Raw genomic sequence first — 17,028 nt, 5'->3', positions numbered from 1 at the left:
GCACCCACCATGGGAGGCCTTTAGGAGGAGTTCAGCATCTCGACCCTTCCCCAGTAGGATGGGGCCCTGCGGCTCAAACTGCTTGAGGTCCCCATGTCTTTGGCTCTATCCCCCCCCCCCCATCTGTCCCTACTTTCGGAGGCCTCGTCCCTTCAGGGTAGTCCCTGAGTCCTCCCCAGCAGTACCTTGGATGGGACAGGTGCCCCTGTGGTCTCTGGGGACCTGAAACATGGGCAGCTGTGCTAGGCAGTGCGTCACGGGACATGTAGCCCCTGCTGGGAGGCAGGCGGCCTCTCCCTGGCCTGAGCGGCTGGAGCCGGAGAGCCTGCTCCCTGTGGGCCGACCTGCTGCTGTGCGGCCCCGCTTGGGCCCCTTCCCTCGGGGGATGGCAGGGAGTAGCTGCGGCTGTTCCGAGGCCGCCCCTTCCACTGCAAATGGTTCACCACTATGGCTGTGGGGTGTTTTCCATCTTTTCATTCACCATCTCCTTTGCACCCCTAGACCTTTTAAGGGAGCAATTTTCTAAAGCTAAGAAGCAGCCCCTCCCCCTCCCAAGCTCAAGGTGTGCAGGTCCCAGGTGGGGAGGGCGTCCTGAGGGCAGGTACCGGCCACGAAGTCTCGCTCCAGGAAATCAAGCAGGTGCAGAGGGGGTGGTCCTCGGATCTGCTTCCAGAGGACGCCCCCTTAGCTTGGGGTTGAGAGGACATGGAAGACCATTGGCTCCCGCTCTTCCTGAGATCCAGGAAGTGTTGGAACCACCACAGAGTGGAGTGTCCTTCGCCACCCATCTGCCCTTTTCTAGGAAGGAAGAGAAGGCATTCCGGCGCAAAAACTCTGTCTTCGTGCCTCAGGTGGCGGCTTATGAGGCCACCTGCCGCTCTCCCTCCCAGGGAGACGCCCCATTCCTGAGCAAGAAAAGCAACAATCCAATATGCATCTGCACGCAGGAGCTCCTCCTGTGTTCTAGCACCATCTTTCCAAACCCACCTTCCAGCATGAAGGTTTTTATAATGCCTCCCCCTCTTGGCCCCACGATGCCAGGTTACCCTCCCTCCCACCGTGCAGAGAAGGACGCGGAGAAGCCGAGCGTGCACACTGATGTGGCTCGCGTACACAGACGGAAGGACTGGTGGGAGCTACCTGGCCAACCCCCTGAGCTCAACTCTCCCAGGGGGAACCTGTTATGGAACAACCCCCTTAACTCTTTGGGGGTGGGGAACGCGGGAGCCCCGTCCCCTCCCCTGGCTCTGTAACAGGAGGCTTTCCCACGTCAGTGTGTGGGATCTTCCTGGCGGCAGATCAGCCCCACGCAGACACGAGTGTGTTCACTCCGACCCGAGTGCCTGGTGCTCTGGGACGTGCAGGTGCACGCGCTCGCCCGCACCCTACCACCCCCGACTGTCACATAGGCTCCTCCTTGTCCCAGGAGCTGCACACACAGGGATGCCTCCCAGGTGAAGGGGAGCACTTGCTCCCCCAGTCTCTCTTCCTGGGCGTCAGACCTCTGGCCATGGCCGTGAACACAGCCTGCCAGGAGCCAGGCAAGAGGAGGCGGGGTTAAAGGAAGAAGAAAGTTGAGGTGGGTTAGCAGAACTTCCCGATCCTGAATCTTCAAGCATCAGAATTTGGGGGAAGTGGGCGGCGCAGTGAGAGGGGATGAAGATTCCCTTTGGATGTTAGAAAATAGGGTAGATGCCCGTCTGTCTGGGATGGCTTAGCTGAGGGCAGCTTAGAGGCCAGATGGATGGATTAGGGGCCCCTGGAGGTCCTCCCACCCCTCTGTTGCCACAAGTCTCCAGACACAAGCACATACACATCAATGCCTTTCTCTCCATGCCTGGGATCAACAGACAGCACGCCATCCCCTGACCGGCGTCATTCTCCCGATCAGTAATGATAGCGGCCAAGGCTAACTGAGCGCGTGCAACGGGCCAGGCACTGCATCGAGAGGCTTTTAGATGCCTCATTTCACTTCTTTCTTACGATGAGGTGCGCACTATTATTACCTGTCATAGAGGTAAATTAAGGCACAGAAAGGGTAAGTAACTGGACCAAGGTCACACAGCTGGGACTTCGCAGCGTCAGGACTCAAATCCAGGTGTGACGCTGAGCCACACTGCCTCTCTTCAGCCCTGGCCCCTTTGGAGCTCGGAACTCCCCACCAGGATTTCCCCAGGACAATGTCTCATTAAACGCTCAGGCCAACCTTCCCCGGATCTAAGTACGGCCGGCCCTAAGTGGCGTGCGCTTGTTTATATAGGCTATGCGGTCTATTCACGGAACATTCAAATAAAAGGTCATCCTGCTCCCCAGCAGGCTGCCATCTCTCATTTTTCTCTCTTCTGTCTCTCCATCCTCCATCACTGACCCAGATCCCTCCTGCCTTAGGTAGTCAGCAAAAACGACTCGCACAGAACAGAGGGGAAGGGAAGAGCCGGGGAGGCTAACGATGGTGGTGGCGGGACCTCCGACCACACAGACTCAGCCTGAATCCCCTTCGAGGCAGATAGGACCTCCTTGGCTACTCCGGAGCCCCCAGGGGCAGTGGTGCTGCCAACAACGTAGTCCCCTCTCTGCCTATTGCTCCCTGACAGCCACGGAGGCGGGCCCCTGGGCTCCCGGAGCTGAGCACGGCTGCCCCCTGCCCCTGGCTCCCGCTCTGTAGGAGGGGCTTCTGACCAACCCCGGGGTAGCGCCTGGCCTGGCAGCCTACTCACCCAGGTCCATATCTGCAGCCTTAGGCCGGTGGGAGCAGGGCACGTTCTTAAAGATGGCGTCCAGAATCTTCTCCTTGACCTGAGTAACGGTGTCACAGTTGAGGATCTTGACTGGGACCTCGGGGCTGTTGGCATTGTCTGGGTTGACACAGCTCAGGACCTGGAGGAAGGAGGAGCGGAGGCGTGGGGCGAGGGCGGCAGAAAGGGCTGAGTCCCAGGTGCATCCTGGACGCCACTGCGTGCATGCACAGTGTCTCACATGCACGCCACACACACGGCACCTTCCCAGCAGCACACCCGGACCCCTGCCCACCTCTGAACCCCCACCTTCCACGTGTGTCGGTCCCTCCTCCCTGTCACCCCCCCATACACGCATGAATGCGAATCTGGCTCCTTGCTCAAGAGATTTCATAAGCTTTGATTTTTTTTGAGGGTTTGGGGCCGATGGGAGGTTGGAGAATCTACAAGAAGCTTGATGTGTTCTTTAAAAATAAAAAGGTGCAGGTTCAAGCCACTGGAGATGTCTTCCTGGCTCTGAAGCCACAACCTCGTGTTCAGAGAAGAGGCCACCCTGGCTCAGGGCCCCGGTGTCTCTTTTTGGAACTCCTCAGAAAAACGAAGGCTCTGCTTAAAGCACCAAGCGATAATTTTTTCCTTGAAAAAGTTCTGGGCTGTTTCCCAAGGTTTCTCTTCCTTTGCTGTTCTCAGAGAGGGCTCTGTCTACATGGATGGGACTGTGTGGGATGCTGGGGGGACCACCGTAGGGCACGCAGGCTCCCGCACCCTCCCTCTGCTCCTGCTGCCTGAGCCCTCCGTGCCTTCCTCCCTGATCTCTCCCTGCACCCCCACCACCTCTCTCCCTGATCTCTCCTTACACCCCCCACCTTCTCTTCCTTTGCTGTTCTCAGAGAGGGCTCTGTCTACATGGATGGGACTGTGTGGGATGCTGGGGGGACCACCGTAGGGCACGCAGGCTCCCGCACCCTCCCTCTGCTCCTGCTGCCTGAGCCCTCCGTGCCTTCCTCCCTGATCTCTCCCTGCACCCCCACCACCTCTCTCCCTGATCTCTCCTTACACCCCCCACCTCCCTCCCTGATCTCTCCCTACACCCCCCACATCCCTCCCTGATCTCTCCCTACACCCCCCACCTCCTCCCCTACCTCCCCTCCCCTACACCCCCACATCCCTCCCTGATCTCTCCCTACACCCACCACCTTCCTCCCTGATCTCTCCTGCACCCCCACCTCCCTCCCTGATCTCCCCTGCACCCCCCACCTCCCTCCCTGATTTCTCGCCCCCCCCCCATTGCAGGCCCGCAGACGCAGACGACAGCTTCCCCCTCCTCCCGCCGCACGCGGTGGCAATCAGAGCCCTGGCCCTGGACACCCCCCTTCCATTAGCAGCCAGACTGCTGCGAGCTCACACGGAAACATGCTTCTTCCAGTAAGCAGGAAAAAACCTCCTAAATCTATAAAACCAAACTCTTACCCTCAAAATGTCCTCAACTGAAAACAATGGTGGAAGGAACTCTGGACCGTGGGTCCCTTCTGAGTGCCCTCTCCCAGCCGATCCTTCTAAAGCTTTCCTGGACCCTCGCTGCCCCCTCCGTGGCCAAGCACAGCCTATCACTTTGTGCTGCCCTGGGCTCAGACTCCCCCAAGCAGCAGCGCAGCCTTATCCGGGCAGCCTCCCCCGGGGGAACCCCTTGGCAGAGGCTGCCCCCTGAGTATGCCCTTCTGACGTTTCTACTTGCCTCGGGGGTTCATGGTGGCCCTACCAGAACCCCATGGGATGCTTCGGGACATTTGGGGAAGAAGCGGTAGCCGGGAGCCTTACTGAGGGACAGGGTTCCCTGGCCACTGGCCGAACTACAGCTCCACCCAGAACGTCCTTCTCCACTCCCATTCCTGTGCCCCTTGGGTAGTTTCTGAGCGAACTGCCTGGTGGTTTTTTTGTTTTTTGTTTCCTCCGCTAGCTCAGTGCTTCGGGGGCTTCGTTAGAATGCAGCGTCTGACTCAGGAGGTCGGGCCGGGCCTGAGATTCGGCACTGTGCCAGGTCAGCAGCTAGCTTCGAGCACGTCGCCGGCTCCCGCGTGAGCACCCAGCACCCAGCAGGGTCCTGGGTGATGCCGACAGCACTCCCAGCAGCAGGGCCCTAGAACACGCGAGCCAAGTTCTAGTGCCCAGCCAGTTACGCAGCGCCTCCAAGGGCCGCTAGCTACAGAGTGCTGGTCCCTGAGCCTCTCAGCACCCGCCTCCGGCCCAGGACAGCGATAGCATCAGTCGGCCCAAACTGTCCGGGGCTCCTCTAGCTTTCCCTCTCTTTCCCTTCTCTTCCTTTCCCTCCTCACCAGCCAGGGGCTGCTCCCCTTCCACCTGCTGGACCTCCTTTTCTCAGGCCCGAGGTGGCCTTACGTCTCCCTGCGGCCCTTTCTTCCCTGGGCAAAACAATCGCACTTGCTCCCTCCTCTCCTCAGGATGTCTCTTTGCCCCGTCTCTCCACCTGATGGCTGAGCTCCCCGACCCACCGCAAGTCCCTCACAGGGGCGGGAAGTCCCCTCATCTGCAAGCAGCCTGGCCTCTGGAGTAAAGGGCGCTGCCATCTGGGGACAGGGCATTTCTGCAGCTCACCGTGCGGGGTCGATAGTGAGGAACCGCGCCGGGCTGGGAAAGGAAGGGGTGGGGGAGATCAGGCTGGAGACGGTTCACTCATACTTTGAGCTCATTAAAAATACATTCTGGTCTCTATTTTGGGAAGATCCCCCCCCCCCTTTCTCATTTTAATCAGAGCCTCTAACTTTCTCCTCCAGAGCAGAAAGTAACTGCAAGGAAGCAAGGTCCCTGGTCACAGCTGCTCCTCTGAAGCCTTCCCAGGACAGTCCACTGGGACCCCCCAGCCCGCTGAAGACAGAGGGGGAAAGGTGTATCAGGGCCGCATCGTTCCCAGCCAGGAGGGACCAGCTCCCTGCACTCCGTGGGGTCTGGGCTTCACCCTGGACTCACTGCTCCTGCCCGGCTCAGCCCAGCTCAGCCCTGCTGTCCCGGTCTGGCCTGTGTGGGTCTCATCTCCCCATAAGCACTTTTCTTTCCTTTCCTTTTTTCTTTTCTTTTCTTTTTTTAGAGTGAGGGGGCAGAGGGAGAGAGAGAATCTTAAGCAGGCTTCACCCCCAGTGCAGAGCCCGACTGGGGCTCAATCTCACGACCCTGAGATCCTGACCTGAGCCGAAATCAAGTGTTGGATGCTTAACCGACTGAGCCACCCAGGTGCCCCTCCCCATAAATCCCATCTATTTTCTGTCCCCCGCACCACGTCTTGGTCACCACCCATGATTCACCCCCAACGACTGTTATCTTATTTTCTACCTCCTTCCTTTCACACCCTCTCCCCTTTCCTAGCGGAGCTCTGATGGTAAATTACACCTGCACCCAAAAGGGCCAAGAGTGAGGGTGAGCGTCTGGCCTGGAGGGCCAGACAGGCAGGACCCTCCCTCGGGGAGCACAGTGGGCACTTACTCTGCGCTCCCTGCCTCGCACGCCTTGACCCATTCCATCCTCCGGACAACTTTGGGAGGCACGCACTATTATTATCCCTGCGTAAATAAGTCCTAGCGTTACCCTGCGTTTTTTCAGATCAAGACACCCCAACTCAGAGAGATTGAGGGACCTGCCCCAAATCACCCAGCTGCTCAGAAGCACAGTCAGGGCTCCAATCCAGACCTCATGCCCCTCCGTGCTGAGCTTGGCTGCCTCCTAGCGTGACAGCCGCTCTCGGAGGAGGGGGTCTAGCCTCGACAGAGGGAATCCCCACGTTCCCTGGATGAAGGCGTTGATCATTAGGCCAATCGGCCTCACATTCTCGGGTCATGGGTGTATTTGAACTTAGACCGGAGGGCAGAGGTGGGCTTCTGAACACAAGGAACTCTTCCTGGTTTCCTCTCCTTCAGGCCCCCCACCTGCCCTGCATGGAAGTGTCCCTCCCCACCCTGGGAAAGCCAATGAGGAGTTCATTCAGCGCAATCAGTCAGCCAGCCAGCTGGGAGCCAGGGCTTATGACCCCATGTTCTGCACACTGGCCCGGAACCCCACTAGTCTCCGCTGAAGTGTTGCTCAGCCATGCCTGAGCTACCGGTCCCCCAATCCAGGTGCCCTGGGGGAGTCTGGGGTGACAGGCCTAGGTGGGACACCCGGCTGGGCCTGTGCAGCAGGCCAACCAGTTTAGCTGGCCTTTCAGCATTTTCTCCATCCCCTCTGCTGGGCAGGGGCGGCAGGGGACCGCAGCCCCGTTACCAGGGGCACGGGGCAAAGCCGTGGGGCTGCTTTACCAGGGTTTTGTAGTCGATCTGCTGGCGGATGAGCTTGTCCTCACTCAGAGAGTAGCGGGCCTCTCCCGTGATGGCATCGATGGGCCCCTTCTCCATCTGCTGCTTGATGGCACAGAAAAGCGAGAACAGGGGCTCCCCAGCACACTCCTGGACGCAGAGAAGAACCGTGCTGGGCGACTCTGGACCAGCCTCCTGGAGCCCGTTTCTCGAAGGGCTGCTTTCCACTCCTCTGCTCCAGTTTTCTCCTGCTCCCCGTCCTCCTCTGTTGTCAACACCCCCTTCAGACACACACTTCTCCTGGACCTCTGGACCACCTGTCTTCTCCTGTCTGCCCTCTCCTCTTCACCTCGCTGCCTCTTGTCCCCTCTCTGCTTCTTCTCCCCACCCCACTCCACCCGCTTCTTCTGCGGCCCATCAGGACACACAGGTCAATCCCCGGGGGTGCAAAGTCCTTAGAAAGCAAGGTCATAATTGGATTCAGGCAGACACAGCTGTGGCACCTGCCCAGGACCCTTCTCAGCCTTGGGGAGTGGGGGGCTGGGAGAGGCAGGAGGGGAGGAAGACGGAGAGTGGGGAACTAAGGAGTGAATTGTGTTGAGCTTACAAGCGGACTTTGGCTTTAGGGCTCACACGGGGTCCTCTAATGGGCTGGTTTTCCCCTGGCCTGTGGGACAGGGGATTGTCTCTCACGCCAGGACTGACGGGGCGGGGGTGGGGGGCAGGCTCTGTCTCCCGAGACTGTCAGGAGTTTGCCCCCTCAGTGATACTTGACAGTGACGAGGGGCGACTGCATTTCTTGGTGTGGTTCTAAGAGTCAGGCCCGGGCAATGTGGGTTTCGGGGGTGCAGGGAAGCTGGGGGGGTGGTGGTAACAGGCAGGGCCAGAGATACCCCCCATCCAATCGTACCTTGAGGAACTTGTAGAGCAGGAAAGTGAACCAGTTGGTCAACATCTTCTCAGCCACTGACTCAGTCCTGTTAGAGCAAGACAAAGACAGAGCAGCAGGTCAGAGCCCGAGGACTAGGGAGGCAGGCGAGGACTCCGCACTGATCTTGCTGCTTATGGCCTCCGGCCTCCGGGCCAAATCCTGAGATCCTAAAGAATACTTGAATTTCAGGGACTCCTAGACACCCCAGAGGGACGAGATGAGCTTTGCTACGAGGCCAGGAGACGACACTCTGGTGTCAGGCTCCCGGTGGCTGTGCGGTGGGAATGTGCGGGGGCAGCTCTGTCCAGCGGCACCCTCTGCAGTGACGATGACATCTCTCTGTGCTGTCCACTGGGACAGCCACCTGCCAAGGTGCCCATGGAGCACTCGCAATGCGGCTGGTGTGTCTGAGGAGCTGAATTTTACATGTTCTTTGCCTTTCGTGGTTTACATCTGAATGGGCACGTGTAACTGGACGGGACAGCTTTAGGGAACTTTCTAGTTCCTGTGGGTGGGTGAAAAAAGAAATCTGAAAAACCTGGGGAGATACTAATTTGGCAGGGGATAGAAAGGAAGGTAGCAGGAGACGTGGGTCAGGTGACAAAAGCCAGATAGATCAGACTGACCCCATCACCTAAAGCGAAAGACTCCCAGAGCAGACGTGGACTAAAGCTGCATACCGCTCATCCTAAGCGATGTCCAAATGATCCTATTTCAGAGTCCATTGGAAGTCCTCCTGGAGTCCTGCTAGTGTGTCATTGCAATGATAGAAAGTGCCTTCTTGAGTCTAACTTGCATCCTTTGTGCTGCTACCCAAGTCTGCTTATCCTTTTACCTTGGAAGGGAAGCCACTGCAGCAGGGTTAGGGCCAAAAGACCCTGCAGGTTGCATCCATGTAGAGAAAAACGGGGCTCAAACTTGCGCTAAGTGTGGGGCTAGCTCCAGAGAGCAGTCGGTCCATCCAGGTATGTGTGGATAGGCTCGAAAGTTGCAGTTGGCGGAAGCCGCGAATAGCCACGGTCCCGTGGCAGCTGGGCAGCTGCCAGCAAACGAGGAGGAGATGAGAAGGAAGGCTGTCGAAGTGATGGGGACAGCCGGGGGCAAGAGGAAGAAAGGGAGATGGAGGAGGGCAGAAGCAGAGAGAGCATCTGGGAGCGAGCGGGTGGAAAACAAGAGGCGGAGACGCACAGATCCAGAGCGAGGCCGCGCCGGGAAATTGTCGGTGGGAGCTCTGGCAGGCAGCGGCAACCCTAGAATTATGCCGGTGGGTGGCTGCGTGGTGGAAGGAAAACAAAAATCAAAATGATCTACCTTGCTGTTTCCAAAGCTGGATGATTGCTCCGATATGTAGCAACCTTTTGCAGCTGTGCGGGCGAATGCCCACTGCACTGGGGAAAAGCCTGAGGTAAACACTTCTGAAAGCCAAATCCAGCCACTGGCCCAAGCAGGAGGCCCTGCCTCGGACCCAGACATCGCGGACGGAAGGCAGAGGACAGGCGGAGGCAGACGGTACTGGGGCGTGATGGCCGGACGTGAGAGTTTTCCAGCTTTGTCCGCACGAAGGCTAAAGACATTGCACTAACAGCCTCGATGAGCACTGGCCTTCAAGGAGGAGGCAGATGGGAATGGCAGCACGGATGGGGGCAGGGAGTCTCTGTGTCCTATAAAGCCCAAGCCATGGCTCGATGGTCACGTGTGGCCAGCAGGTGCATCAGGCAAGGGGCCACGAGTGGGAGTGGGCTGGGACCTGAGATGCTCCCAGGTGATGCTGTGCTGCTGGTCCCGGACAGCAGGGAGAGCTGCCAGGAGCTAGTTTCCCATCCGGAGATGCTGAGGCAGGTCCCCAGACAGGAGGCCCTGGGGTATCTCTCCTAACTCATGCTCTGGTTTCGGTAAGGGCAAGGGATGGAAAAATGACCTCAGAAGAGCCCACGAGAGAAGAATTCCAGGAGAAAGGGTCACCATCAGGGGAGCGTAAGGACAGAGCAAGAAGAAGGCAGAGCAGATGTAGGGGCCAGAGAGAGACAGCAGGGTGAGCAGGTGGGCCGTGGTGGACAGGCTTTTCCAAGAGGGCATTGGGCGCACTTAGGTCAGTGCCTAACCTCGGGGGACTTGGCTGCTCCTTCTGGGAGCTCTGCGTCCGTCTCCCCGGAAGGCACAAGACCCAGGCCGCGGGGGCTCTCTCTCTGACCTGCGCCCCCTGCCCGCCCCTCGGGCCCGGCCCTCACCTCCTGAGCAGCAGCTTGGGGTGGTTCTTGCTCTCCAGGTTCTTGTCGATGAGGTCGGCCAGCAGCTGCTTCAGCACGTCGGTGGCGTACTCCAGCTTGCTCTGCAGCACGGTCATGATGAGTGAGGCCACGTTGCCGCGGTCACGCATCGAGAAGCTGCGCTGAGACTCCAGCGTGCGGATGAAGGACAGCAGGAACACCTTGTTGTTGATGAGCTGGGCAAAGAGCTTCAGGCCCTTCTCCACGCGCTCCTGCCGGTAGCCCGGAACCTGCGGGGGAGCCCCCGGGGAGTCCTGACTGCCAGCCGGGCCCGGGGTCCGCCCCACGGGGTGGGCAGTGCGCGCCGCGGACCCCGCTGCCCCAGCCCCTGCTGCCACTCGGGCCACCGCCCACTGGGCCAGTGGCATCAAGCCCTCATCTGGTGCCGGGCATCAGGCTATTCACTTAAGCCACGCGGCGGCTCCCTGCCTCTGGCTTGGAGCTGAATCGGGGAGGCGCAGGGAGAGCAGCACCTTAGGGCAGTGGGGGAGCCGCATCTGCTCGGGAGCCTGAGCTCTTCCCTGACGGTGATGCAGAGCTGGTGAGGGGCCCACACCACGGCCGAGGGGCGCCACGGACAGCCCCCCGGGGGCCTGCAGGAGGCGGGGGCTGCTGCGGGTGACCCCAGGGGTGAGGGATCGCCACACCTGAGCCTCCAGCTGACCTGATGCAGACCCTTCTCCGGCCACGTGGATCCCATTAACAGACCAGTGACCTCAGAGCCGGGACTTGCGGGGTCCATGCAGGCTCTGTCACCACCACCCTGTGTGACCTCAGGCAAGTCTGTAACTTCTCTGGGGACCAAGGTGATTTACCCAAGGAAAGGGGAAGATTAAGCCCAACAGTCTCTCAGGTGCTCCCTGATGGACTCCAGCGTCAGGTGTTTGCTCAGAGACTCCTCTGAGACCCAGGGAAAGGGGAGGAAGAAGGCTTTATCCTCCTGCCTGCATCTTCTGTTTATCGGGAGGCGCCTGCAAGGGGCACCGCCGCTCGGCACCCGCTTGACGGCGACCGAGTGAGGCACGGAGGATGCATCTCTGAGATGCACAAGGGGGGCGCAGTGGCCCTGTGCCTCGCGGCCCCAGACTGCAAACAGCCAGTGCCCGGCTCCGTGAGTGGCTCCAGGAACTGCAGCATATTCGCCCAGCAGGAAGCCACACAGCCGCGGGAATGAAGGGCTTTCTGCCACTCAGAGTAGCAGGGATGCCTCTTGCAGACATCGAATGAAAAAAGTCAGAAAGAAGAGGGCGATTTGTGTAACACCCTTTAAATAAAGATTTTAAAAACCATCAATGATGGCAGGAAAATGGTGATCCTGGGGGGTGGCTGGGACTGGAAGGAGGCACTCGGGGACTTTTGTGGAGGGCTGGTAGCATTAGCTTCCTGCTCTGTGTGCTGGCTGGATGGCTGTGTTCACTCAGGGAAAATGCTCTGTGCTCTGCCAACGTGTGCGTTGCTCTGTGTGTAATCTTCCTTTAAAACAAAAAGGGTGCTTAACAAGGAAAGCATAGCTCTGGCCTCAAGCTGGAGCCCTCTGAGAACAGAGCAGGGCACCCTTCGTGGAGTGGGGTGTGGGGGGGGCCTCCAAAGGAGGGGCCCCGTCGAGGGCTGTGTCTCCCCCACGGGGGTCTTTGGGAAGGAGCGTGACGTGTGCAGCAGTCGAGCTTGGGTTAAGTGTCACAGCCATATACTAGTTTGGGGACTCTGAGAAGACTCCATTCCTTTGACGGCGAAATGAAGGTATCGCAGCCGATGTGTGTGTAGATCTTACTCTGTCCTACACGCTTTAGAGAAATGGACCCATTTATGCCACACAATAGGGTTTGAGGTAGGTACCATTATTATCCCAGGGCCTCACGACAGTGAGGGACTTCCCCACGATCCCAAGACGGAGAAGAGTCAGGGCCAGGCCATGCACCCAGCGGTGGGCACCGTGTCCTGCCATTTCGGGGGGCTGGTGTGAGCTCTGAAGGAGATGGCATGTGAGAAGCCTGACACACACTCGCGTTTACCGAATGACAACAGTTTCATCCCACTTGACCCCAGAAGCTTGAATCTGGGGAGGATGGGTGGCCAGAGAATCTCTGTTTGCCCAGGTCCAAGGAGAGGGCAGAAGCAGAACTGGAATGTTCATGCCACTCACTCACTGAGCTCCCCTGTGTTCCAGACTCAGGGCAAGGCCCCAGCCTCAAGACAGTCGGACCCGGGCCTGCCCTTGGAGCATCAGCGGCAGGCCCTTCCGGAAGGCCCTTCCGGAAGGCCCTGTCGGAAGGCAGCAGTCCAGAGAGAGACGGGAACTGGCCGGAGCCAGGGCCCAGCTGCATGTCCTGGCTCTCTGCACGGTCAGCCCTGGCAAACTCCTCGTCCCCTACGATGGGCCCAATCTCAGCTTGCATCCTGCCTGCCCCCCCGCCCCGTTCCCCACGCCATAGGGGCTGGCAAGGGAAGGACAAGGGTAGGAGGCAGCCTCATCCTGCTGTCAGCCCAGCCTCAGTCTACCCAGCCACCTGTGTGTCCTGCTGACCTTCCTCCCAGCTCTGGGACCACCCCTGACACACGTGTACACATTTTACCTCCTCTGTCCTTCAGTCCCCCAGAGCAACATCTCCACAACTTGTCCTACTGGTGATAGATAATGCCGCTTCCCCAGCACCCACCATGGGCAGTGCACGGTGCTGTACACCGTACTCATCACTCCATCTAAGCCTGCTAAGGACCTTGCAAGAGCGAGTGTGCCCCCTTAACCACCTCTCACAGAAGCTACTGTGGTAGTCCCAGGGCCAGCCAGCTGGTACAGGAAGGTGCTGGATTTCCAAGCCCAAGCTTGTTTGGCTCCTGAGTCCCCATCCATCCTCCCGATCCTTCACCACATCTAGTCCTACCCCTGGGCCTAGGAGGTGACTCAGAGCCAGCTCTGAGTCCCCCATGCAGGGCCTCCTGGAGGTTCAGGCTGGCCACCGAGAGCAGGGGAGCCCCGGCCAGGTTTGGCACTGGGGCCCCTGGAGAGGAGGAAGAGGACATAGGGCTGGCCAGATGGCACGTTTGGTGACAGGACGTGCTCTGAACTTCTTGGCTTGGCTGCGCACGTCTTCTGGGTGCCAAGGCCTGGGGCCCTGGGAAGGAAGGTGCAGCAAAGCCAGCTATGGCGCCAGGGCACGTGGGCTGGGAGCCCAGGTTTCGGAATCAGAGAGACTAACTGACTCCGACATGGAGAAAAGCTCTGTCACCTCTGGGCTCGACTGCCTGGTCTGTAAAACGTGAATATGAGTGCCCCCATCATAATGTTTTACGAGCACTAAATGAGATAATGTACGTAAAGTGCTTGGCACGCACGGTGCGCACTTAACAGCAGTTTTATTACCTGCCTCGCCCACTCCACTGGCTGCTTTGCACCGATCCCTTGCGCCCAGGAGTTTCCAAGACATCGAATGCCTGGCCTAGGGTCTGGGGGTGCCAAAGGTAGGAATTTTCTTCCCGTTTTATGAAGGGGGAGATGGAAGTGAAGTATCTTGGTTAAAGAGTATCCGGAACAATCCCCTTTGTAACTTGCCACCCCCCACCTCTCTCAGCAAATGCCACTCCAAAACAAGACTCTCTTTACTCACCAGATGGTGCGATAATTTAGTTGAAGCCTGTGAGTATAAAACTGGATAGTAAATTTTAGTTGTAACCCAACAGGTTAGAGTTTAGGAGACATGGATAGGTTGAGAATGGGGTGTGTGGTTACTGTTTGTTCCTTGTTTTTAAAGAATCGGTGTGTGTCCAGTGCCTAGACAGCCCCTTACCCACACGCCCAGCCTTCACCAGATGGTCACAAAGGAGGGGAGAGTGTGACCTATGTCAGGACAGACTAAAGCCAGAGAACACCTCCTTCTTCTCACACATCTACGGCTGAGGCCCAGACAGTGGGCAGCTAGACTCATGGTTGAAAAGGTCGGGAAACATTGCTTTCGATTAGTCAATGGCTTCCCCGGGAATATTTTCATACTCAGGAAGCCGACGGGGAAAAACTATTCCAGTGGTAAGATGGGGCTGGAAACAAATCGAAAAGGGCAATCCAGGCAAGATCCCTGGATCTTGCATAGGATGCTGGATCGCATTGAGCCCCGGGCCAGTGTGGGATTGTAAAAGTGGATTTCTGTCAATTAACGAGCGAGTTTCACGGAAATGAAAAGCCGTATGTTCTGGGTATATACCCACAGGACGGGGAGCAGGAGCTCAAACAGACACATGTACACCCATGTTCTTAGCAGCGCACCCACAGTAGCCCAGAGACGGAAGCAGCCCGAGTGGCCGCTGACAGATGGACAGATAAATCGTGGTGCATACATACGGCGGACTATCACTCAGGCGTCAGAAGAGAAGAAATTCAGTCACAGGCTACAATAGGGGTGAACCTTGAAAACACTTTGCTAAGTGAAATAAACCAGTCACAAAAGGAGAAACACCGTATGATCCCACTGACATGAGGGGCCCTGAGTTGTCACGTTCACAGAGACAGAAGGTCGAGTGGTGGTTTCTGGGGGAGGGGATGGGGGGTTAGTGTTTAACGGGGACAGAGTTTCATCGGGGGAAGATGAAAACCTCTGGAGACGGATGGAGGGGATGGTCCCACAATGACATGGATGTACTTACGGCCTCTGGGCTGTACATGTAAAAACCACTGAAATCGTCCATTTTCTGTGAGGCATATTTTACCACAATTTGGAACAAGAAAAGCTGTGTGACCTGTTTAATTCGGAGCCTGTGCCTGACAACTGGCCATCCTGTGGGCTCCGACTCAGGGAATTTTGGGAAGGGGGCTGCAAATTCCCTCATGAGCAGGGGGCTGGAAACTAGAAGTCTCCCCTTGTGATGAAGGCAAGGAAGAAGAGGAGACTCGGGTTTGCGGGAAAACGTTAACATGCCAGATTCGGATGTAATTTGTAATGGGGGCCATAGGAGGGGTCTGGGGCAGGGGCAGGGTATCCACCCACAACCCGTGGTTGTGCACTGCACGACTCGGAGGTCAGTCATACAGGCTGCTCATGTGACTACAGCCCAGCAGCCCTGATTCTCAGAGACCTTCTGCGGCCCTCCCTGTGACGGGCAGACAGACGAGGGGAGTCAGTGACTCCTGGTGGATGGGGGTGCCCTCATGTGTGCCCTCATGTGTGTCCAGCCATGGGGTAGGTGGTGTCATGGTGAAGTCGAGACATTATGGGTCTCTAAGATGGTGCTGAACCAGAGCTCTTGAAGTTTCTTGGCAGACAGTGGAGTCTTTTCCCCAGAAGCCTCTGTTTGGGGGTGTCTCGTGTCAGGGAGCTAGGCAGACAGGACCAGAGCCATGCAATGAAGCAGGGAGCTGGCTCTATGCAAGGCTCTGAGGGCAGGGGAGAGGGTGTTGGGGGTTTCTGTTTGTTGAGTCTGGTTTGCTGAGCTGGGTTCCTGACTGTGTGCCTCCCTGAAGAACAAGGCTAGGAGTAGGGCAGCAGCCTTGTCTCGCTTCTCGCAGGAAACTGACCTTAGAGGGAAGCCTGAAGAAGTACAGCTGGGTAGGGACTCCACCAGTTTTCAGCAAAGGACTCGGTAAGGTTTATAGGAGGCAATGAGAAGGAATCATCTGTACTCTGGTCCTCAGTGTACAGGGCTGCTGTAGACAGTGAGGCAGGTTGTGCACTGAGCAACTCCAAGAGGCGTCATCTATGAATGATGCCATCTGGAGCACTGCAGTGTTCAACCTGCACAACTGCCCATGAGATCCTGTGGAAGAATGAGCCCTATAACTCTCCTGCCACCACGCTGGGCGGTCCTTGGGAGCGTACTGTCCTTGGGTGTGTGTGCCACGCCAGGCTTAAGAGTCTGAGACTCTTCTGGAGATGCAAGTGCATAGGGAAAGGCCATAGTCTTCAGTGGACTAAACACCCTGGGATTTCGAAGCAAGTGTAAATGAGGCTGTAAAAAGATAAATGGAAGAGAAAAATGAATGAGGAGGAGAGAGGGCACAGGCAAGAAGAGTGAGACCAAGAGAATGGCTAGGATATCAGGTATAGATGGTGTTTTCATTTGTATATATGACACAGGCGTATGCGTTAGACATGTACACACACAAGCAGATGGACAGACAGACGGAAAGGCGTGTTCTCAGTGAGGACACAGAGCCCACCATCGACGGCCTCGGGAAGTGCCTCTGCGTATCTATCCACTGAGGAGCCCCGGGGACCCTTCTCCAGACAGAAGGGCCCGTGACCTCATTAGAGAAGCACGCCCACGTGCACGCACACACACACACAGGCACACACCGTATTCAACAATTACGGAGAAACGCACGTGGGCCCCGAAGTCCCTGGGGCCTTGCTCTGCTGCCTGCAGAGGGGCACGGCCGCCACGTCCCCTTGGACAGCCCACGCAGCCATTCCCACAGGGGTCAGCTGCAAACCAGTGCGACCGCTGAGCGATGGGTCTGTTGTGATGTTCTGGACGCTATAAATCTTGGAATTAGTCTTATTCTCTGTTGTTGCTTTGGCTGGAGATTTTTGTTCCAGCCTAATAAGTATCCAGAGCCGCAAGGCACGGACAGCGACGGGCAGAGTCTTGTCGTGGGGAGCACAGACCCTGAAGTCCAACTGCGGGACTCATATCCTGGCCCCGCCCCCTCCCAGCAGGTGGCCCCAGAGCCCTGGGCTTTGTTGCCTCTCAGATAAGCCCCCCGGTCTTCAGCCGGCTTGTGAGATATTAAACCCACACATACACGGGCAGTCCTTAAAACTGGACCTGGAGATTAGAGAGCCGTTAACTAATAGCGATTATTCCTT

At 57.7% G+C, this 17,028-nt stretch overlaps 1 protein-coding gene across 4 annotated transcripts in view; it reads right to left on the bottom strand.

Annotated features, from left to right (window-relative positions):
- Positions 1-17,028, bottom strand: part of PLXNA4 (plexin A4) — a 354,685-nt gene that overhangs the window by 27,453 nt on the left and 310,204 nt on the right. For 3 of the 4 annotated variants that reach the window (XM_008712055.2, XM_008712053.2, XM_008712052.2), the window contains 4 exons: positions 10,196-10,464; positions 7,947-8,013; positions 7,040-7,186; positions 2,718-2,877 (listed from right to left, as the gene is read on the bottom strand). In XM_008712055.2, coding sequence (XP_008710277.1) covers positions 2,718-2,877; positions 7,040-7,186; positions 7,947-8,013; positions 10,196-10,464 — 643 coding nt within the window. Of the gene's footprint in view, positions 1-2,717; positions 2,878-7,039; positions 7,187-7,946; positions 8,014-10,195; positions 10,465-11,857; positions 11,864-17,028 lie in introns of all 4 variants that reach the window. The other variant, XM_008712054.2, reaches the window with a different exon arrangement.

This window comes from Ursus maritimus, unplaced genomic scaffold (assembly GCF_017311325.1).
Source record: "Ursus maritimus isolate PB19 unplaced genomic scaffold, ASM1731132v1 scaffold_3, whole genome shotgun sequence".
Taxonomy (NCBI): Eukaryota; Metazoa; Chordata; class Mammalia; order Carnivora; family Ursidae; genus Ursus; species Ursus maritimus.
Note: the sequence above shows the minus strand (reverse complement) of the source record. Positions and strands in the feature narration are given on the sequence as shown.